The sequence below is a fragment of the Lagopus muta genome, chromosome 2 (genome assembly GCF_023343835.1).
Source record: "Lagopus muta isolate bLagMut1 chromosome 2, bLagMut1 primary, whole genome shotgun sequence".
NCBI lineage: Eukaryota > Metazoa > Chordata > Aves > Galliformes > Phasianidae > Lagopus > Lagopus muta.
The window spans coordinates 43,571,504-43,593,797 of NC_064434.1; the positions used below are offsets into that span (position 1 = coordinate 43,571,504).

General features: G+C 35.8%; 1 protein-coding gene across 2 annotated transcripts in view; it reads left to right on the top strand.

The window, feature by feature from the left end:
• Nucleotides 1-22,294, top strand: part of ARMC2 (armadillo repeat containing 2) — a 64,855-nt gene that overhangs the window by 1,637 nt on the left and 40,924 nt on the right. For both annotated transcript variants that reach the window (XM_048937626.1, XM_048937627.1), the window contains 5 exons: nucleotides 3,378-3,599; nucleotides 4,703-4,775; nucleotides 6,698-6,866; nucleotides 8,063-8,270; nucleotides 21,145-21,215. In XM_048937626.1, the coding sequence (XP_048793583.1) occupies nucleotides 3,406-3,599; nucleotides 4,703-4,775; nucleotides 6,698-6,866; nucleotides 8,063-8,270; nucleotides 21,145-21,215 (715 nt within the window). In that variant the 5' untranslated portion in view covers nucleotides 3,378-3,405. Of the gene's footprint in view, nucleotides 1-3,377; nucleotides 3,600-4,702; nucleotides 4,776-6,697; nucleotides 6,867-8,062; nucleotides 8,271-21,144; nucleotides 21,216-22,294 lie in introns of those variants that run through there.

Below are 22,294 nucleotides of genomic sequence, written 5' to 3' on the forward strand. Positions count from 1 at the left end.
TCTTATCTTATCATGTATATATACATCTAGTTTATGACATTGCTTACTTGTTTCCCTGTGCTTTATTACATTTTCTGGCTAATAATTATGGGATACCAATTAATAATACACTTGTATCCTATCAGTACTACAATTCTGAATGTGCATAATAGTACTATATGCCAAAATTAGGAAGAATTAAGCTGTCATGGGATTGGTGCTAAACTTAAGTTGTGCTCAGGACTTCCCCTCCCCATGAAAGCTCCCAAGCCCACTGCTGTCCTTCTTGCTGGGTGCCTGAAAGCAGAGACCTGCCAGCTGCCACTCCTACAGCAGCAGAAGGGAAATGTGATGCACCAGAGCAGCAGAGTGAGCTCAGTCAGGCATTCAAGATAAATCATAGGTACCCTTTGAAATGTTAATTATTAAAACTTAACTCTTAATGAGTTGGAAGCATGATCCAAACAGTGGCCAAATGGTAGAACTTAGTAGTTAAGCTTATGGTTGAAAAGTTCTATTACCAGTTAAAATGAAATAGATAAGAAGTGAAGACAAATAAAAATTATTATACTGGAAATCTTAATTGCAACTTACAAATAAACGTACTTCTAGGATGGATGATTTGCAGTTGGTAATAGCATTTACAGCTGAAGGTAGTTGTATCAGAGATGGTACTGATTCACAGAAATGCATCGTATCTCTCAGGTGGCTTCTTAATACAACTATGGAGAACATGGGTGTAAATGCAATATAATACACATTTTAGTGGACATATGGGGATGATTGACAGTTGAGCTGGATGATCTTAGATCTTTTCCAACCATTGTGATTTGATGGTGTTCCAATGTCAAAGCTCCGAGACTTCAAGAGCTACAGAACATAGCACTCTTTAGAGATTGAATGTAAGATATTTAATCCTAAAAATTCAGCAGGACATCTGGAAATGCATGGACCAGAAAAAGAAAAAATGTGAATTTCTTCACATTTCTGATGTGTAGAATCATGCTGAATACAGTTTACTATTGTTTCTGTTCAACGTGGTTCTCGTTGCCCTTATGTCCTTACACATAAGGCCTGCAATTTGTAGGTCAAAACCTTGACTTGTTAGTAGCTGGGAGAATAGGGAATAGTGGTCTACCTTCCCTGTTCAGTGAGAAATAGCTGTATAATTGTTCCAAACACAATTCCACAGGAATTCCTTACTTAATGCTCTTGAATCATGATAGGAGGAAGAGTATGAATCGTAGCTAAATTCAGTTACAGTGAGGAAAACTAATGTATTAATTGTAATAGGAAAGATTAAAAATACTGACAGGCTCAGGCTCCTGATCTGTTCCTGTGTTGTGCTGTTCTGCATGCTGAAGTGAAAGATGTTGGTGCTTCTTAATTTGACCTTGTGTGGTTAACCTGAGGGGGTTGTATTGTGTATTAATTAAAGAGACTGCCAGCATGTGCACATCCTGAAAGAAAGAACAGAAGAGGCAGCTGGAAACTTAAAATTGTGGATAGGAAGAAATAAACTAAGAAACTAGAGAAATAGGGCTTTTTCTCCATGGTTCCTTCTGGTACTTGAGGAAAGCTTATAAGCTGGAAGGGAATGATGTTTTAAGTGGCTCGATAGTGGTGGGACCAGGGGGGGTGGTTTTAAACTAAGAGAGGGGAGATTTAGGTTAAATGTTAGGAAGAACTGTTTTTACTGAGAAGGCAGTGAGCCGCAGGCACAGGCTGCCCATAGAAGCTGTGGGTGCCCCATCCTTAGAGGTGCTCAGGGCCAGATTGGATGGGACCTAGGCAGCTGAGCTCGGGGGTGGCAGCCCTGACCATGGCAGGGAGTTGGAACTGGGTAGGTTTTAAGGACCCTTTCCACTGCAGCCATTTTATGATAGTTCAGAAATAAACAAGAAAGCAGTTTCTGATCTACTGTTGGCTCTTTAACAAAGCGCGTGGATAGAAGATAGGTCTGAGTCAAAGATGGTGCAGAAACAAGTTTATGTTTAGGTAAGTTTGAAACACAAAATGAATTTGAATGAATTTGATCGAGTATTAAATGTGGAGGTTGGTGGCCCTGCATGTGACAGGGGGATTGGAGATTCATGATCTTTGAGGTCCCTTCCAACCCTGGCCATTCTGTGATTCTGTGAATTTTTGATAGCTTAAAGTTCATGATAGGTTTGCTGCAAAATTACAGGAATGATATCTACAGAGACCTGCACCAGGATAGCCAGTGATTTTTTGGGGAGTTTTGAGAGACTGTTGAAGCAGGTCTTCCATTGCTCACAGCATTTGATGGAAGATGCAGCAGAACAAAAAACTGGTTGAAAGTTTGGGTTGATAATTTATGTTAGTGTTGTCTTTGTTTGAATATGCTTGGGGTCTTTGCTAATCAGTTACTGATAATAACACCTCAGACTTATTATAAAGCTTTCCTTGGTAAAATCAGTAACTTGCATTGTTTTTTTTCCTAAGTTCATTGGAAATAAAGTTTCTTTAAAAGGCTTATTATTGAATTCCTGTTTGGACTACTATATTTTATAAATATTCAGGTGTTCAGAAACAGATTTTCTGTTGTTTTTGGGAATTCAGCGTTTTGCTGAGAAAACACTATGGTACTAACATGGCAATTTTTAGTTCCCATTGGAAAAATACAGGTTCTCCATGTCATGTTGACATAGAGATTTTGGAAAGGGTCCAGAGGAGGGCGACTAAGATGATCAGGGGGCTGGAGCACCTCCCCTATGAGGACAGGCTGAGGGAGTTGGGCTTGTTCAGCCTGGAGAAGAGAAGGCTGCGGGGTGACCTCATTGCAGCCTATCAATACCTGAAGGGAACCTACACCCAGGAGGGGAGTAAACTCTTCAAAAGGGCTGACAACAGCAGGACTAGGGGAAATGGTTTTAAGTTGAAGGAGGGAAGATTTAGGTTGGATGTTAGGGGGAAGTTCTTTACTAGGAGAGTGGTTAGGCCCTGGAACGGGCTGCCCAGGGAGGTTGTGGATGCCCCGTCCTTGGACGTGTTTAAGGCCAGGTTGGACGGGGTCCTGGGCAACCTGATCTGAATGTGTATGTTTGGTGGCCCTGCTAGGCAGGGGGGTTGGAACTACATGATCCTTGGGGTCCCTTCCAACCCGGGTGATTCTGTGATTCTGTCAGATGCTTTCTGCTCTGCTTCTGCATTTTCCTGCAAAGCTGAGAATAAAGGAGGAAAACATAGAGCCAATAACTGCTTATTTTCCCTTATTTTTCACCACTTTTTATTCTCTGATACTTTTTTTTTTTTTTTTGTAATACCTTAAGGTAGAAGAAATATTAATATATATTAATATTTTGTAACTTAAAAGTTCCATTGCATTCTCTGCCTTTACATGTTGTTTTGTCTTCTTCCTGTACATTACTTTACAGACTAAGGCGAGCTTCAAAGAATGAGAACATGGAAAAGCCAGAGCCGTTCTACAGACTTCCAGTGTCAAAGCAGAAGACCAGTTCTGAGATTATAAATGAAGCCAGAAGTGTTCTACGAACACTAAGAACTCAGAGGCCATTTACACCTGCAGAGGATCAAAGGAAACTTTTTGGATCTGGATCTTCACGGGCTCCTCAAAATAGACCTCCTTCAGTTTTTAGGTACTGTGACTTTAAGATTTTTCAAACATCCTTTAGCAGCATGATTTGAATCTGTAATTATGTTTCTGGTGATTTTTCTCCTGTGTTAATCTGTATTTCTAATCGCATCCTTTGCCTTTTTCTAATGATGCTTACTGTTGGTGTTAATCTGCATGTCCCAGAAGTTCCTGTGGATTAGAGCTACCAGAAGCAGTTGTTAGAATAGTTTTGTATGCAGAGAATAGTGTAAAAAATATGGTCTGTAACACACCTTTCTTTTTAAGACAATATTTTAAAAATTGAATAATCTTTATATTTTTCTCTAGAAACTGAGAAAGCGTGTTTATTTCATCATAAACTGTTTGTGTTTCAGCACTTTCTCAGATCTCTTAAATACAAAATTATAGTTCTTGAAATTAAAAAATGCTTACCTTTAAACAGAATTTTTTGTACTGAAGTATTTCTTTCAAATCTATGTATGACTTTAGCACCTAACATGATTCACAGAATGCAATAGGTCTCTGTCTTTTTTACAGAAGAAAAAACTCTTTTACGTTGGGCTTTGGATATGATCTTTAATATTTTCTCCCCTTCTTTCTCTCTCTTTTTTTTCTTTAAATCTGTCTCCCCACTCATTTTTTAACTCTCCTTGTATGGCAATTATTTAATAGCTGTATGGAGCTGTATATCAGCTCTATTTGTAATGTTATGTGTGAGGCATGCCAGAAATGATGCTAAACCATGTCTGAATTGTGATACAAGTCAGTCAGTGGCCATACCATGTTCAGGCACTCTACCTCTTATGTTTCATGTTACATAGTGTACCCTTACATAAGAACCTGAGAGTGACTTGGCTGTTCATTGATGATCAAGTAATAAGATAGCTCAGGCTGGCATCCATGCTTGTTCTGCATGTGCTACAGCAAGAAGTGTGCTCATGCCTGTACAAACCTGAGTTTTCTGCCCTGCAGCTTATGTCAGATAGCTTGGGTGCTAACCACAGTTGTGTTTTTGCATGAAGTTAGGCATATATTGGAGAACTGTTACAGATATGTATGAAATAAACTGTCCGGTGGCAAGCATGCATCTGCTTTATTAATTTATGATTAATCTCTTTATCCTAGTCTTCATACTTCCAGTTTTGATTTGGCTGAATCAAGACCTGCTTCTGGTGTTCGTCTCAGCCCATTGGATTATGTGAGTACTGTGGATGTAACTCCATGCAATGCTGACATAAAATATGTAAGAATTTATGCAGTGCAATGTAATTCTGGAGTTTGATATTGTTGAAATAGATTGGAGAGAAAAAAAGTCTGTTAGAATATTAGTCTGAGACTTAGAAAGTCATCTTTGTCATTTTTTTAAAAATGAAGCTGGAAATAATGTCAACTATACCAATATTACTGTATTGCATCAAAATTATAAGTGACATTAACAAGAATTAGAAGATGGAAACTTTAGTCAGCTTTCTCATTTGAGATTACTAAAATACAGAAGGTCACAAGCATCAATATGAGTCAACAATGTGCCCTTGCTGAGTAGCATTCTGGTCTGCTTTAAGAAGGATGTTCCTGGCAGATTGAGGGAGGTGGTCCTTCCCCTCTGTTCAGGGCTGGCAAGACTGCACCTGGAGTGCTTGGTCCAGTTCTAGGCTCCTCAGTAAAACAGTGGTACAGAGCCTCTGAAGAGTTGGTCCAGTTAAACCCACAGATATAATGAAGGGACTGAAGCGCCTCTCCTATAAGAAAAGGCTGAGAGTGATGAAACAGTTCACTGTAGAGAAGGCTCAGCTGGCTTCCATCAATGTGTATAAATACCTGAAGGGTAGGGTGCAAAGTGGACAGAGCCGGGCTTTTCTCAGCCATGTTCAGTAGCACCAGGACAAGAGACAGTGGGTACAAACTGAAACACAGAAGGATTCCTCTGAACATCAGAAAGCATTTCTGTGCTGGGCAGGTGACAGAGCGCTGTCAGAGATTGCCCAGAGAGGTAGTGGAGTCTCCTGCTTGGTAAGATTCAAAAGAAATATAGTATTGTCACAATTGTTTGTTCCATGTCCAGAAGAAGAAAGCGTGCTAAAACAATGAAGTATGCTTGCTGTATATATCATTTCTTAGGTGGTATTCTAAATGTGATGTTTCATGGGAAAGTAGGAAAAAAATCCTCAACAATTTCCAAGAAATGTCATCTTCGTAATTTTGATAAATAGATTGTTTACATCAATAAGATTAAAAATACCATACCTACTTGTAGAAGAAGTGTATTTAAATTCAGATTTAAGCACTGGTATTAAATTTTTGTTTAGTTTGTGTGCGAGTGGGTGGAAAAAACGAAGGCTTTTTGCATTGATCTTATCAGTAGTTAAGCTGTCTTTTTCATACACTGTAAATACAGAGCTTGTTGTAGTTGCGGTGGCTGTGGGGTCTCACCTCTTGGGCTCTCTTCACTTAAGCTCCTGAGGGTTAAACTGAAAACCTTCAAATGGATTCTTTATTGAAGGGGAAAAAAAAAAAGAAAACCCAAGTATTGAATGGTAATATATTTATGTAAAGCATGAAGAAAATTCTAGATGTTCAGAGTGGTGTTCATATACTCTAAGATGCAAGATACTGGCCTGAATAAAATGAGAACTTGCATGTTTCTGGATCTATATGACTTGTCACAGTATGATAGGAAGTGGTATAGGGGATAGGAACATGTTTGAAGTGTTTTGGAAATGCTACTTTAGCTCTCAAAAAGAAATCACAAAGAAGGGATTTGTCTCTAGAATTGCACACTGCAGATAATGTTAAATGAGTATTTCTGAGGGAAGGAATTTCAAGTTTTAGTTACTCTACTGAACAGCTTAGGTTAGCTGGTTAGTTTCTGGGTTTTTTTGCATCCCCAGGTGTTTGCTTTTAAATGGCTTTCTGGGGTGATATTAGTAGAAGTGCTCCAGCTTTTTCAGTGCAATATTATCTTTAGATTTTAGATGAGTTTTCTTCTCGAGTCAACCTGTGTAACTCTTACTATTCTATTCTGAATATACCTCTTTTCATAATTTTTTTTCATTTTTTTTGTTTAAGCAAAACATAAAAAAATAGTGTTTTTATCAAAAATTTCTTTTATCTTTATGACAGAAGCCAATACTAGTCATTTCATCTAAGGATGAAGATTCTTCTGTTTCCCTTCCAAAGCCTGCTGTGGATGCTGCAGAGATTAGGAAAATCAGCAATGCTAGGGCACAGTTATTCAGAAGAACTTCTCAGGGAGATGCCTTTCCTGCTAAAATGGCTCCACTGGATCACCGTAAGAATCTTACTTCCTACAAATACAACTGTGTGATGTGTTTTGATATCGTATTAATTATCATATTAAAGAACCGTCCACTCCTTTCAGAGTAAATTTTTAAAAATACTGAATGGCTTAAAGCCAGTCCTCAAAATGATTTCCAAAAATGGTACTGGATTTCATTTCTGAAAATAAGTTGGAAGACTCTCAGATGCCTCTTTTTTCCTATAGCTTTTTAAGTAATTGAGGCTTTTTCCTGAAAGTTTTCTTCAGTGGGTTAAATGATGAGTAAATGCTGAAATATTTGAAGAGATAACGAGATGGCATCTTCTAAGGAGATTCTTTGATGGATTCTTGAGCGTAAAAGGAAGAGTAAATAAGGGTAATAAGTCTTGACAGGTCTCCAGCTACATCATATTTAGTGTTAAGTTTCATTAGCGGAGACTTAATAAAGGTCACTAAACATGTTGCTTAAGTCATTTTCTGTCTGCAAGAAAATTACTTTTGTGATCTTGATTTCCTGCACACAAACTCATTATGGAATGTGCTAGAGCTCTGTCTTTAATGAAGACTCGTTTACAAAAATGATAATTCTTCCATTGCCTGGGATTGTTACTTTATATGATAAATTGAATATCACTTTTAAAATCTTACTGCAAAATAAGTCTTATGCAAAAAGTATTAAATTTTACTGTGCTACTGTGTACCTCTTTTACAAGGTCCATTAGCCCTGATATATTGATGAAGAAGTTGAGAACCTAATGTAGCTATACCTCTTATTGCCTCCTTTGGTCATTCTGGTGTCCTGTAAATGTTTATGTAGCATTTGATTTCTTCCGTTTCTTTTCATAACGGGTAGATACTGAGGTGCAGGATTGCCAGTTACCTTTTACTTGCCTTCATAGTATTTAGATCCTGAAAAATAATCACTTCTTTTATGAGGTACAATCCTCCAGTCTGTAAAGGGGAAATAAAAAAAGTTGAAAGATTGAAAACATAAAGTAAAAATAAAGTTAAACCTTAAAGGAGTGATGTTCATAAAAATACTTTGAATGCTTTGCTGAAAATAGTCTCAAGTGCTCTCACTTTTCAAAGTGATGCGAGAAAATGTTGATACTATAACATGAGAAACAAGTAGTTCATTTTGAGCTCCCTCCTGTGTATTTATTGTGTAAGAACACTCCTACAAAATATATTTTCTTTGTCTGTTTCAGATGAAGAGAAGCTTGATTGTGAAGAACCAGCTATGATGAGTAGTCTTCATGGAACTAATGATAACTGCTTAGCAGAGCAAAGGGCATACACACCATTTAATGACAAAAGCAGGCAATTAATTTGTAATGAGCATAGTGGTAAACCGGAAAGGGAAGATGTTCTAAAAGGCACAGCAGGAAAACTTTTATTTCAGCTAAAAGGTGAAAGGTCAGTATTGTTTGAGTATGGTAACGTGCTATTTCCACACAACCTTTCTTTCTAGTCACTCTATTGTGTGAGTATCAAAATGTTTAGAATTGATGGAATTTTAAGGTAGCACTAAAACATTAAGACAAAACTTTGTTCACATCACTAGACAAAATATTCTTAAGTTTTTATAGTCAAAAGACTGATTTGTCCAAAAATTGTAGATAGGCAGTTGCTTTATTTACAAAAACTTTTTATTTTTTTCATCATCATCATCTCAAAACTAACTCTTCTAGTAATTGCATTTAAAATATTCGAGTTTAAATTCAATTATTTTTTTCCTAGTTCAAGCCTGTTGTTTTAAGATACTACATGTTCTTGCCTCATCTCCGTTGATGAGTAGAGGTAAGATTTCAGCTCTGGCTTTGAGGATATATGTTCATACATAAAGAATAAGCTTAAACTCATTGGAAATGCGGGCAGATTTTTATATTTTGTGAGCTTTGAATTTTTTTTTAAATCTTTTTTTTTTCTGTGATCAAGCAGCTGTAACAGATTAATGAGGTTTATGTGCATTTAGTCTGATTTTATTGAACCTAGATTATATCCATTCTGCAATTCAGAAGTCTTTTTTTTTCTTTCTTTAACTCAGATCTGAGCTCTTGCACAGGGTGGAACGTTGCACTTTGTAATCAGTAGATGTATCGATTGCTGCAATAGTAGCTGGGCAGACAGCTGTGAATAATATTGACAGATCTAACAATCTCTAAAGTAAAGAATAAATAACACTTAAACTTTGTAACACGTCCCATAACACATCCCATAAACAATTGTTCACTGTTTAAAATAAATGTTTACGAGTAAATATCTTCTTTCTAGCTCATTATTAGGCTTATGAAGAAATTATTTTTCTGGATATTCTAATGCATCTTCTATATTAAGGAGAATTTTCTTAAAGTTCTAAAAGAAAAAGCCTTTCATTAATTTACTTGATGATGATATAAAATACTTTAGAACGTGTTGTCTGCTGAAGGTGTTTTAGGAACTGATATGTAACAGAGCTATCATAATGCTCTTCTTTTATATTAAATTGAAAGCAAAATTAAAAAAAAAGATTCTAAAAGAAGGAGCAAACAAGAAGTTTCATGATTGTAAGGGGAGGGAGAAGGATCAAAGCTCAGAGATGGAAAAACCATGAGTGAATAAATGTAAAACTCAAAGAAAGCTTTGGTGTGAAATCATTTTCTCTCATTAAGATCAGTGACCCAAAGGACTTTCTAGCTAAAGACTGTATGAATTATCACACTACATAAGTTACTGTAATTTGACTTTTACTTAGTAAAACCGTGGCATGAAGTAATTTGGTACAGCAGTTGAAACAGATAGTTACTTAATGGTGTCCAAGCATCTCTAATAAGAAAAGGTCATTTGCTACTTTTACAAACTGGAGAGAATGACCTTTCTTCTGAGTCTTAATTTTAAATCTTGAATGTCTGCTTAAATAGGTAACTTAGAGCTCATTGTGCATTCCTTCTATCTGTTCATAAGGTATGCGCTTGTCTCTATAAGCTTGAGAGCTCCACACGTTTTTGGTTTGGATTTTTTGCTATTTGTGCTTTTCAGAGTTACACATTTTGTAGGGCATTGTGTGTCATAATCACTGTTTTCCAGTAACTCGAAGCACAGAACGTTGTGATTTTTACTTTGAAAATAGTTTAAGAGAATTATTGACTTCTGTTTTGAAGTATTTTTGTGAGTTGGCAAAAAAGGCCTGTTGCTGACAAGTTTGCTTATTGCAACATCCAGTCTTATGGCCACTTTCAGTTCAGATTCTCAGTGTAAGAGAATTTTAAGAACACAAAAAATAGAAAGAGGAAAATGCTGTTTTCAGTTCTTCAAATATCCTTATGCGCATTTGAAGGATAGGTTATCAGTGTTCATTTTTCATAAGCTCCACTTGCTTAATTTCCTTATGACTTATTATGTAATTTTCTCACATAATTATAGTTAGGACGCTAATGATTCTAACCATAACAAGTGGACTTCTAATGCTTCTAGCTTGTCATGTATTGTGTTCAAACTAGGGAGAATAATCCTAAAGGTAGTTGAATCTAAAACATTACTTTAACTACATAGATATCAAATACAGAAAAATGTTTTCGAATCCTGTTCTAAGATTTTTCCAAATCTGTTTTCTTCAAAACAGAAGAATATCGTAACATTCTTCTATCTTTTCTGTGTTGAACACAGGGTCTGTGTTTTGGGTGTGCATGCTATCTGTACTTGAGAAGATAATTTTTGCCAATGCAGCCTAAGAGATCTGCCTGTGCAGCTTATACCCCTGTGCTGGAGGTCACTAAGAATATTTAGGAACCCATATGGTTTTGAATACCAGAATACCTGCAGTACTGCAGTGTGTGTGAAAATAATACCAGGTGCTTTTCCTTTAGTAAAGTACAGATATCCCTCAGGCTGTTTTCCCAACTATATCAGCCCAAGCAGTTCACGCTGTTGTATGATGGATTGGCTCTAGGTAATCTTAGCTGCTCTCATACATTTGAAGTCATTACTAAGACTTACGCCAATAAACGCATTAGTTCAGTACTCAGAGGATACTACATGAGCCAGGCAGACTTTGATCTATATCCTTTTCTCAGTTCAGAGAGATCATTCTTCATCTGACAGAGCAGTTGAAAGCTATTGCAAATCTGTCCTTCAGTATATTTCCTGGAGTTTCTTCTGGATACAAATTGTATCGACAAGGTTCCATTACCATAGAGGGATCCCTGCAATAGAGTTTTGGTGTTCTTTCTCAATAGAACATTATATCTACGAGATGATAGCTGTGATTAAATTACGGCTATTTCTGTGTCATACATACTTAAATCATCTTGTACAAAGTTAAATGATATATTGCACGTTATATTCAGGAGCAGACTGAACTTACAGAAATGTGAAAACTTTAATATGGATGACTTTAATGTCATCCTTCCTTTTAAGCAGTTGTGTAAGCCACAATTCTATATCCTAGTGATTTACAAACCCTTGCAGGAATTAAGCATGAGGAAATACAGGAAAAGGTGTCTGAGACTCCTCATTAGGCTTTGCCTGCTTCTCCTATATGTGTACCAAAATATTTTTTCTAATAGTTGTTTTTCTGTTAATAATGAAACTGCAAAGCATGCATAAATAGTATGGCAGATCCCTTTTATTAGTGCTATTACATTTATTTCAAAGGGAACAAGCAGGAAGTGCTTTGTTCAAGCAAGAGGATTGTTCACTTTCCATCTCAAATTCTTTTGTCCCAAGGGCTGGTGGAAAGAAGCAGCAGCACTGACGAAGTCACTTTATAAAGGGGCTTTAAACAAACAACAATGACAAATGAGAAACCTCAAGACTTCTTAGGGAACAGTTATTTGCCATTTAGTTTACAGTAATGTTTTTTTTTTAATAACCATCTAGTTGTAATAGAAAAGGTATATTAATTTAAGCAGATCTGAATGTTTTGATGTGTTGCCTCTGGAAAGTAAGGAGGAACTTCTGACAATCATAAGGAAGCTGAGTTTTGTTTATATCTTTATCCAGGCATTGTGTCTTGCCGTCTATTGTGATTGCTACAGAGATGAAACTTATAAAATGCTTTCTGCATTCAAATATTTCAATGCAAGTGTCACTGGGAATGGCAGATTTGCTGACCAACTGTTTCCATCCTGAGAAAAGACAAATATTTTTTTCCTCCTCCTCCAATTTCTCAATATTCTGAAAGCTTCGATGACATTTCAGGGCTCCTTAGAAACACAGACGCCTTCAGCGAGGAAGAGCTTGGTGACAAACAGTTTACTTCCAAGTGGCCTGATCTGTGCTTCTATTAATTAAAGATTTCTATAAACATCTACAAAAGGATTAGATGGTGCTGTAAGGACGATGTAGTATGCTTTATTTTCTATCAGCATCACTGTCCTTAGTGAGTATGTGTTTGACACAGTCCTAAAGTGTTCAACAACTTCTTCTACATGATTAGTTTCTCTTTTTTGTGCTTTTTAGAGTTCTTGTAAGCTTTAGTAGAAAAACAAACAAACAAACTTGTAGACAAATGAATTTTGGAAGTAATTTCTATCTGATAACTTGAATGGGCTTTAAAATACTCTTTCCATTTGTCCTCAAGGAAGAGGAATTCTAAGGAGATAGAATGGATGCTTCTTTCAGGAAAGAAATCTGTTTTGCTCTGTTTGAAGTTTTTGAATTAACGGCATTGTATGAATATCAGATTGTGGTATAGTTTAGCTGATATTGCTGCAGATTATCTAGACTTCCTTTAGGATTTGTCTTTTCTCATTTCTCATTTCCTCAACTTTTTGTGTTCTTATGAAGACATGGAAACAGGAAACCACTCTACTCCTAGACAATCTTTTTCTAGTTGTGCTTCAGTTCCATTGGCTGTTAAGACCATTTAAGAAGGAAATGATAAAGTGGTGCAAAAATTTTCACAGAAATTTCTCAAGTGTTTGACAAAGAAAGTGTAATGCTTCCTCCTTCAAGAAGGTGTCTGTTTTTATATAGCTTTAGAAGATGTTGAGAGAAAATTGAAAATGAAAAGCTCTTTTTTTCAGAGTAGAAATTGTATAGACTGCTGAAGAAAAGAGCATGAAGCAGCAGTTACCTGTGATATTGACTCATGAACAAGTGGAGCTGAGGCTTGTTTTTACTGCCTACTGCAGAAGGAGTCTTTCCACTCTAGCCCTTAAATTCAGAGTAAGGTTATTAGTCTCCACTTTTGGGAAACCTAGGTCTTGAGAGCCCTTATTACTAATTGAAATTGAGTTGCCAGAGTGGAAGGGTGTGCCATGGAAGGAGTCAAGAAGGAAGGGCAATTCATAGTCTAGATAAGGTTTTAATAGTAATGAATTTAGATTGACATTTTCTTTAGAATAAGAATGCTTATGCAAGATTCAAGTAAGATAGATGAAGATGCCATGCTTTTCGGACTGAAATATATTTAGACTTTTATTTTAGGTGTTGGTTTTTTTTTTTTTTTTTAAGATTGTAATTCATCTATCAGTTGTCTGCTTGCCTAAAGATACTCTTCCACAAATAGGTACTGTTAAGGGTATTTTTTATATTAAGTATTAAATGCAAAGACTGTGAAGAATAAGAAAGTCGAGGTGAAAGTGTTTTAATCATCTTCTCTTATTCTTGTAAACCATACTATTTAACACGTACACAAGGTTCTTTAATAGTCTGTATAAACAGAATGCTGTATTCTTTTTATTGCTGGAGCTGTCGTAAGTAATGGACTGTGCTCATGATTGTTTTTATAGAAGAATTGTTATTTGTTCATCTTCAGGATGACTCAGAATATAGTTGGCCTATTTGTCGACATACTCTTTCAAATTATGTTACCTTTGTACTATTATCTTTTATCAATGGTATCAGAATCTCAGTTACAGTTTTCACTCCTTTTCTTCTTTTGTCTTTTCTGGTGATAAAATAATTTCAGGACATTTGTATCATCAAGTACACTTTTTCAATTATTTATGTGCACTTGAATATCGTAACCAAGAAACAGGACTGATTGGAGATTTATCTAATTGGTTTAATACTCTGAATTATGCTTATTTTAGCTGTCTGCAAGTAGTACATTGTCTCCTTTATGTTTACTAAAAGAAAAGTAGTCTTTAAAAATTGGGCTGTTATTCTTTTTTTCTTTGAGGCATATTGTGTTTGTATTTACAGTGTTTGTCTCCTGAGGTGACATCATAGAAAGTTTAGTAGTTGAGCTAAATAGAAATACGTTCTCGTAAGTAGCTCAGTGAAGTAGCACTTTTTATAAAGCCTTTTAGGTACTATGTTATGGGTCAGGAGGAAATCACCTCGTTTAAAATAAAACAAATTGAAAACCATATTCCCTCTTCAATCAATGAGTGACAAGACGGAAAACTTTTAGCAACATAAAATATCTGGATAGTATAATTAAGTGATAATAAATAGATTAATAGGAAATGCAAATATTAGTTGGCACGTGGGCATTTTTGCTATCAGAATGAACAGTAAAGCAAAATATTTTTTTTTCTGATTCTGCCAAAAGATAAAAACAATTCCTATTAGTTGCTTAGTTTCATAATATCAATTGAATTTTTTAGTGAACAGCATTTGCATAATAACATGCAGGTTTTTTTACATGTATCATCTGAATAGTTTCTTAAGTACCTATGTAACTGGTCTTACCTTTCAGGTTGTTTTATTATTATTTTTTTTTCTTGAATGCTTTTTTAAAACATTGTAAGGCCATCTTTGTGTTAAGACAAGAATTACAGCAGGCTAGATGGCTGGAGAGACAGGCTGAATTTCTGGTCCATTTTTTATCTGTAATATTCACAATGTTTAGATGATTGATCTCACTGTGGAGTACACTTGTTTTTATTAGAAGGCTTCAAGTAGAGTGTGTGTTTGAGTCTTGATCAAGCAAAATTGAGAGCCTTGGTGTGTGGTGCTGTGTTGTCTTGTTTTGTTGTTGTTTGTTTTCCTTTAGTGTGTTTTGGTTTTTGTTTTTTTTTTTTTAATTAATTAATTAATTTTTTTCCCCAGGGTGTCAAATTCTGATTGTTTTTCAGCTGGTGTGAAATTTGAGTTGAACTATGGATGTTAATCGGTGCTCTATTGCTGGAATACTGAGTGCCCACATTGGTCCCCTTGTATAATTTTCTGGTCTAGTCCTCCTGACTACTGCTTTTCTATCCGAGTGATTTGAGTGGTTTTGCTTCAAACTCAAAGTGTGAAATTTTAACAGCCATAATTTCCATTGCAATGGGAAAACTGCATCTTAACCTCTAAGTTACCATTGTCTTCATGAAGCACTCACATTAGAAGTATCTGGTTGGTATTTTTTGATGTTTTTTTGTTGTTGTTTTTATAATGGATAGCTTTTCTAATTGTATATCTAAAAGAAGCAAGGATAACGATCTTGAATAGTTGGCTTGCAAACTATAATTACCCCAGTGGAAGTTAGATGTTCAGTATAACTTTAAGTGGTGCATCTTTATTGAATCTTGGGGAAAACATGCAGGACTCAGTACTTAGTTTCCCTATAAACATCAAGAGCTCTAAGAGCAGTGTTGGACTGTTCAGTGTCTAACCCATTTCTGCCTTGAGATAACTTTTCGATTTAATGAATATTCTAGCACAGATGGGCTGTATTGTTCATAGCCAGTGTGACTGAGCCTTGTGTGAAATAAACATATAGCACACACAAATGCTTCTGAGTTGCTTGTTTTCTTAATGTTTACTCAGTAAAATTTGTAGCATCTCTTCTGAGTCAAATTTGCTACTGTTGATTTAGTGTTTTGTACAGCTGTAGCCCTTTAATTTTTTCTGACATCCAGAAGCCTTAAAAAAGTTACCCTTCCTCTAGGATAAAGGGGGAACATTTTTGTGTTTTGAAGGCTTAAGCTCCTTATCTGATAGAAGCATTCAGTTTTTCTGTCAGTGTACCGCGGCTAAGCAGGAAATTATGTCAGATATATGCATTGTTTATTTCTAATACTGATAAAAAATACCAGTGCTATGTTTCATATCTGCAAGTGCTGTGCATGGATAACATAAAGAATTCATTTTTCAGCAGTGTTTTTCTTGGAGGTTTGTACAGTTTGTGGGGGTGGGGAATATCAGGTGTTTAAAATTGGTGGATCATCTATGGTAGGTCTACAGTGACATTGAAGAATTTTTTTTAGAACCTGAGTATCCTGATATTCTGCTTGTTATACACATCAACAAAGAAGTTTTTGGAGGGAGTCTCCTATTGTCTAGTAAGGGAAGCATGTGTGTGTCTCCTGAATAGTTCCAGTTCCTCTTACTCAGTAAATTATTAAAGGTAAGATGTGGCAAGATGTGGTTTACATTTGGTGCTAACATAATCTATCCTGGTGGTTTTTAGGACCTCGTCTGTCTTTAAGTTTGGAGACACAGAACCCTTCCCTTGATTCAAGATCTCTTTTCAAAGCACTTGTATGCACCAAGCTCCCTGTCTCTCATTTCTGATTGTGCAAAAGTACTTCGGTCTGCTGTGAACATAGGAGAGCCTTTATTCTTAGCCTGTGCAAGAACGTATGCCTTTATCATTGGATAGGGGAGCAGAAGAGTTTCAGGCTCTTACAGCAGGTCCTTTTGTTTTCTTTAAGGACAAGACTACTTTTTTTACTGGCTTTGTATTTTTCTATAGGGGAGTATCAAAGAGTTTATTTTTCAGAGAGTTGAGTTTACCAAAGCTATTTGTCTGTGAGGTGTTTCCGTAGGCCATATTTTCCACAATTAGATCTACTTAGCAAGTGTTAGACGTTAGATGTAGCATTATTTCTTCCTATGTAGTCGACACAAACATTTTCAAAAAGACTTTATGGCTGCTGTTGATTTGTACTAGGAAAAATGCTTTTCGACCAGGGAAATTTATTGTTGATTTGTATGATAAGAGCTCTTCCTTCTCCCCTCCACCCTCCTGATTTTAGCTAAGTCTTTTCAATCACAGTGCAAGTAACTGCATGCCTGTAGATGAGTTCTGCATGGCTGTCAAGAAGTTCTGTTGTTCTGTTCATATTTTAATAGGCAGTGTGATCTTTCTGAAGCTTCACAGTGTAATGTTGTCCAGCTGAATGAAGACTCAAAGACTGAGACACTATTCCAGATTGTATTTTTTATGCCTGTGAAAATCATCACAATATGACTCCTTTTATGAAATCACACACAGAATGACAGGCGCTCGAAAGAAGAAAACTAGTTTACTTACCCATGAATGTTCTTATTAATAACTTACTGGTTTTGTATTACTTTCACAGCATATTCTTACAGTTTTTCCATTTATAGCCCATACAGAAATTTGGAATCTTTAGTTGAAAGGGAAATGTAGACTTGCTTAAGTAGTTAAATGATCTTTGTCAGTAGAAGGTATGTTGTCCTGTATACTGCTAGCATTAAAAATAAACCTAAATTATGGTGTACATGTAATCTCTCCCTGAACAGATAGGTCAGTAACATGTCAAACAGTCTTTCTTAAATGGCATAATTGTTTCAGGATTTCCCATTATTGGGGGAGACAGCTGTGATCTACTCTGGCAGGATTCCCTTTGTGCTTTGTAACCCTTTTGATACCTCTGGCTTGCCTGAATAGGCTGCCAGGATCTGCTTAGCATTGTTCTGAATCTGTTCTTATTACTGAGAACCAAGAATCCTTGATTTTGGATGTAGCTGTATCAAGTCTGACTTCCCAGTGCATTCAACGTATGTTTGTTTAGTGCTTTTACTTATGTATAAACAGTCTGCATCTTATTTCATTGCCTATTCTACTTTCAGAGCTTAAGAAAAGTTTGATTTTCTTCTAGATATTTGAAGACAAGGTTTTGGTTACTGTAAGTTAGCATTGAGGCCAATGGAAGTATGTGGGTGATAAGAGATCTTTCATGTGGCAGCAACACAGACTAGGGCTTATTATCAGGAAAGAACTTCTAAAGAGGTCTATCTGTGTCCATACTTACAAGCTTTATGATGTCTTTTTGTATACTATAAAGAGTAGTTGAAGATGAGCTTTTGGACAAACTAGACAATGTTTTGTTTCATATTTTTATAACGTGTGTGTAAAATGCACATGTAAGTTTTAGTGTTACTGTATATTCTGCAGATGGCACCTTGAGCAGACAGTGTAGTGTTTGTCTTTCCAAGCTGTCTTCTGAGTTGCCTTTTCTGGACTAAATGTTGCTGATGTTTGAGATTTACTAATATTTTGAATGTTTTGTATGGAGCTGAGGGAGGGAAAATGTTGTTTTGTTTGTTAGTCTCCAGAAACTCCTTGCATGTTAATTTCTTCACTTTTTGTCAGTGGAAAGCAGTTTGGTTCTTTTGAAATCTTCACACACCTCCTGCCTCCTAAGAGTTATTCTTATGCAGTCACATAGAATTCACAACAAAAGATGCTTATAAATGCAAAGTTAAAGGGTGCTCTGTGGAATCTAGTTATCTTCCAGATCACGTAAGTTGATAATTCATCTTAATTTCCTTGATTAAAAATGGAAAACAATCATCATAGTTAGAGCAAGCAAATGTATAAAAGTGGTTTCTGAATGAATGCTGCTTTCAATTCAATATACACTGTTCTACAGAGGAAAAATACTGCTGCAGTTCTCACTCATGTTCTTTTTGGAAGTCATCATAGTCTGAGTACATTCAAGAAAGCAATGTCCCTTGTAGGGAATGCTATCATCTCCCTTGTATAAGAGGGATAGAGATGAACCAGTTGTCAAGTTATTTCTCTTCTGTAAATCATCAGAGTCTGTCAGTTGATTTCCTTGATGAGTCCCTTCTCAGCTGATCAGATTTCTGCCAATTGACTTTGTTTCCAAGGCAACCACTCTCTTGACAAGCCAGTTCCCTTCAATATTAGGTAACTTGTTTCTTAGAGTAGGTTGATTACATTTTAACTGCAAAGTTCTTAACAAGATCTTGCTACTTAAGTTTCAATCCTACATGAAAGTAGAAAGATAACAAAGAAGCAAAAGTCTCTGACTGAAATGGAGTTGACAGCATGGTAAAGATACATAAGAGATTTTGTACTCTCACGAAACTCATGAATTGTACATACTCCCTGAAGATAAACAGGCCCACTAGTTTTAATGTATAGCATTTATGTATATATTCAGGGTATTCTCTTTCTGCAAATAATGAGAGTTCCTGGTAAGCTAATTAATTTATGAGGACATTTCTCAAGAGTATAGACAGGCTGCCCTGGGAGGTGGTGAAGTCCCTGTCCCTGGAGATGTTCAAGAAACATTCAGACATAGTTCTAAGGGACATGGTTTTGTGTGGAAATATAGGTGGTAGGTGGATGGTTGGACTTGATCTTTGAGGTCTTTTCCAATCTTGGTGATTCTGTGAATACCAGCAGTGCAGCAATCTCCTTTTTATGCATGCTATGTCTGTAAACCTATTGATACTATTGTGTAAGGAAGCACAGGTTCCAACCAAACTTTTTTTCCTCATTTTTTTTCACCCTCCAAAGTTCAAACTTTGATTGATATAGTCTTTCCTGGCATTGCCCATATGTATACTCTGTATCTGGTAATTGTTCAGGTTATCACATCCTTTCCTTCAGTGTCTCTTCTATTCGGCTCGTTTTATATCCTACAAAACTTGTAGGATTGTTTCTGTTAAAGTTTCTTGGATTCTTCCTACGGATTAATGTTTTAGGGGAAGAGACATGGATGGGATAAAGTTTAATTTTTTTTTTATTTTTTATTTTTTCTGAGGAAAGCAAACTCAGACATCTGTATTCATATAGGCAGGTAATGTCACCATGCCTGCATATCATTGTTGTTATTCTGATTTCTGAGTATATCTGTACTAGATGAGTGAAGTAGTTATTATTATCATACTTACTTGGTGTCCTTTGCCGAGGTTATAGTCTTCATTTCAGGGAAAGCAAAACCTCAGAATGGTTTGTAGGACAACTCACGTAAATGGCACCAAGTGTTGATTTGTATTAATACACTAAATTGTATTTAACATGTCCTGTAGAACTGTTTCTTAAACTATGTATCTACACATATTGGTCTGCTTTAGGTGTGCAAGTGCTTGTCTTTTTTTTTTTTTTTTTTTCCCCATCTTTCAAGTGTTGCTTCTTCAGCTGACTATGGACTGCCATACATGAGGTGAAGGAATTTCAGGATAGTTTGTATAAGCATTTGGATTTTAGAGAACTTTAATATTCATGCTCTAAAGGAAAGCATGACTCACCGTTGGCCATAATGAAGTGAATGTTCCTCTGTAATGATTGCTTGGGAAATTTTGACTGATAGCAGTCAGCTTTCCAGTCTCTTTGATAGGGAAGTGATCTTACACGAGCTTTGTGTTTTATTCTGTCTCCATCTGTTGATAGGATGACTTACAGCTCTGTCTGGACTGGCAGACAGGATTTAGGCCGCAATCCAGCAAACCACTTAAAAAACAGTTTAGCTTTAAGCTTTATAGCAACTAAGTTAACGGGTTAAAAATAAAAATAATAACGTTACTAACATGCTTCTATTAGCCTTAGAAGGAAATTTAGGGGATCAGGTTGTGTTGGTACATGGACTATAAATGGAATAAGGAGTGTTAAATTAAACATGTGCTGAAGACAAAAGTCTTCGTCTATATAACTTAAGGGAGGAAAGATTTCTATTTTAATAGCAAATTAATAATAAATTTAATAATATATGTAGATCAGTATTACTTGGGTGCTTAGGCAAACAGACAATACATTTATCAAAGATGTATGTAGTAGTTTCTTTTGGCCAAAGACTAATGATATAATCAACTAGAATCATGGTATTACTAACAAACAAACCAAAAAAGAGATACAACAAAGCATGTTTCTTTTACTAACAAAACCAGTGACCCTACTGTTAGAAACAGTTCACAGGCTGAATTTACATTAAGGTCTATCAAGGAGTTTGTTTCTTTGAAAATTCTTCTAATTGAATTTCTTAGAAGTGTTAATTCTATCAGAAGAAGCAATTGTCCTTGTGAATGAACAAACCTGCAGTTTAAAATTAGTTGAGCTCATATTCAGTTAATGATACTGATGATGAAAAATCGAATCTCTGAGTTTAGTTTGGTTAGCTTTCGGTGTTACTGTAACAAGTGGAAATGTGTTAGTTTGTATTCCTTAAGGGTGACCTCTTGTGGTGTAAAGCAGTCAGTAATTCTAAAAGAGCTTTCTGTAATACATGCAGGAGAATGTTGTTTTTATGTGTCAATTAACACATTAGTAAAGATAATGTATATTTTCCAGTTAGCAATACACAGATCTTGTATTGCATGTGAAGTAGGCATTGTATTCTGATGTACTTTCTGTGTACATGTATGTTGTTTCTTTTAGTAACCAGATGAAAAAGCATGGCATAGTTGCATCGAAGCCAAGGAGTATAGACTGGAAGACAAGATTAACAGGTATTTCATATAAAGCATTTCAGTCTCCTCTGGCCAAAAACTTTTTTTTTCTTTGTTACATCTTTTTTTTTTTTTTTTTCCTCTCCAGATGTGAACTACATTCAAACATACATCATCTAAATATTATGATTTGGAAATTTTTTTATTTTTTTTTCACTGAACAATATATTTGGTTTTCTAAATATATTGCATTTTTAGTGTTGTTGGTGTACAGGAACAACGTTCAAAAAGTTTTCCATTAACACTTCATCAGCTTATCACTTTGTGTAAGCTGACATAACTACTTGGAAATTAACAAAGCTTTGTCCTGCTATATTAGCTGAAGATTCTGGATTCCCTTGTAGGGATGCATTTTGCTAATTTTTATAGAACAGATTTTAAATGTTATTTTCTGAGAATTGACATGTTTCATGCATCTCAAGTGTATATTTGAGAGTCTGATATGACAACTTGAAGTTTTCTACTTTACTGTTACTTTATTACTGTTTTACTAGAACTGAGCAGTTGTGTGATTCTGGATCATTCTGACAAAGGCTGTGATGTGCTCTTCTTCCATTTACTTAGAGTGGGAGTTGCTATTTGAGGCTTTATCTTCTCCATTTACAAACCTTATAATTTATTTGTACTATTTCATAGGTAGAGGTTAGACAAGAAAAATGGAAATGGTTTGACTTCAAACTTTGTCATGCTTATTGGAGGCAGGGCATATTTCAGATGTCAGGAGTTTGCTATTTATCTCCCAAAATACCAGCTGTGCTAGAAACTGTCTAACATGTAACAAAAGAATAAGAAGTATGTATTTTACTTGAACTTTAGAAGATTTTAAAAACTGGTTGTGTGAGGCGGTTAGAGTTATTAACAGAATGTAATAAGTAGTAAGAATTTTTCCCTTACTTCTCAGTTGAACCTGATCTAGTAGTGGTTGGCAATCTTGGACATAGCAGGAGGGGTGAAACTAGATGATCATTATGGTCCTTTTCAACCCAGGCCATTCTATGATTCTATGAGAACAAAGTGTCAGCTAATCAATTTTAGTGTAATATTGTACATGTGGACTAGATAAAATTGTTACACTTAGA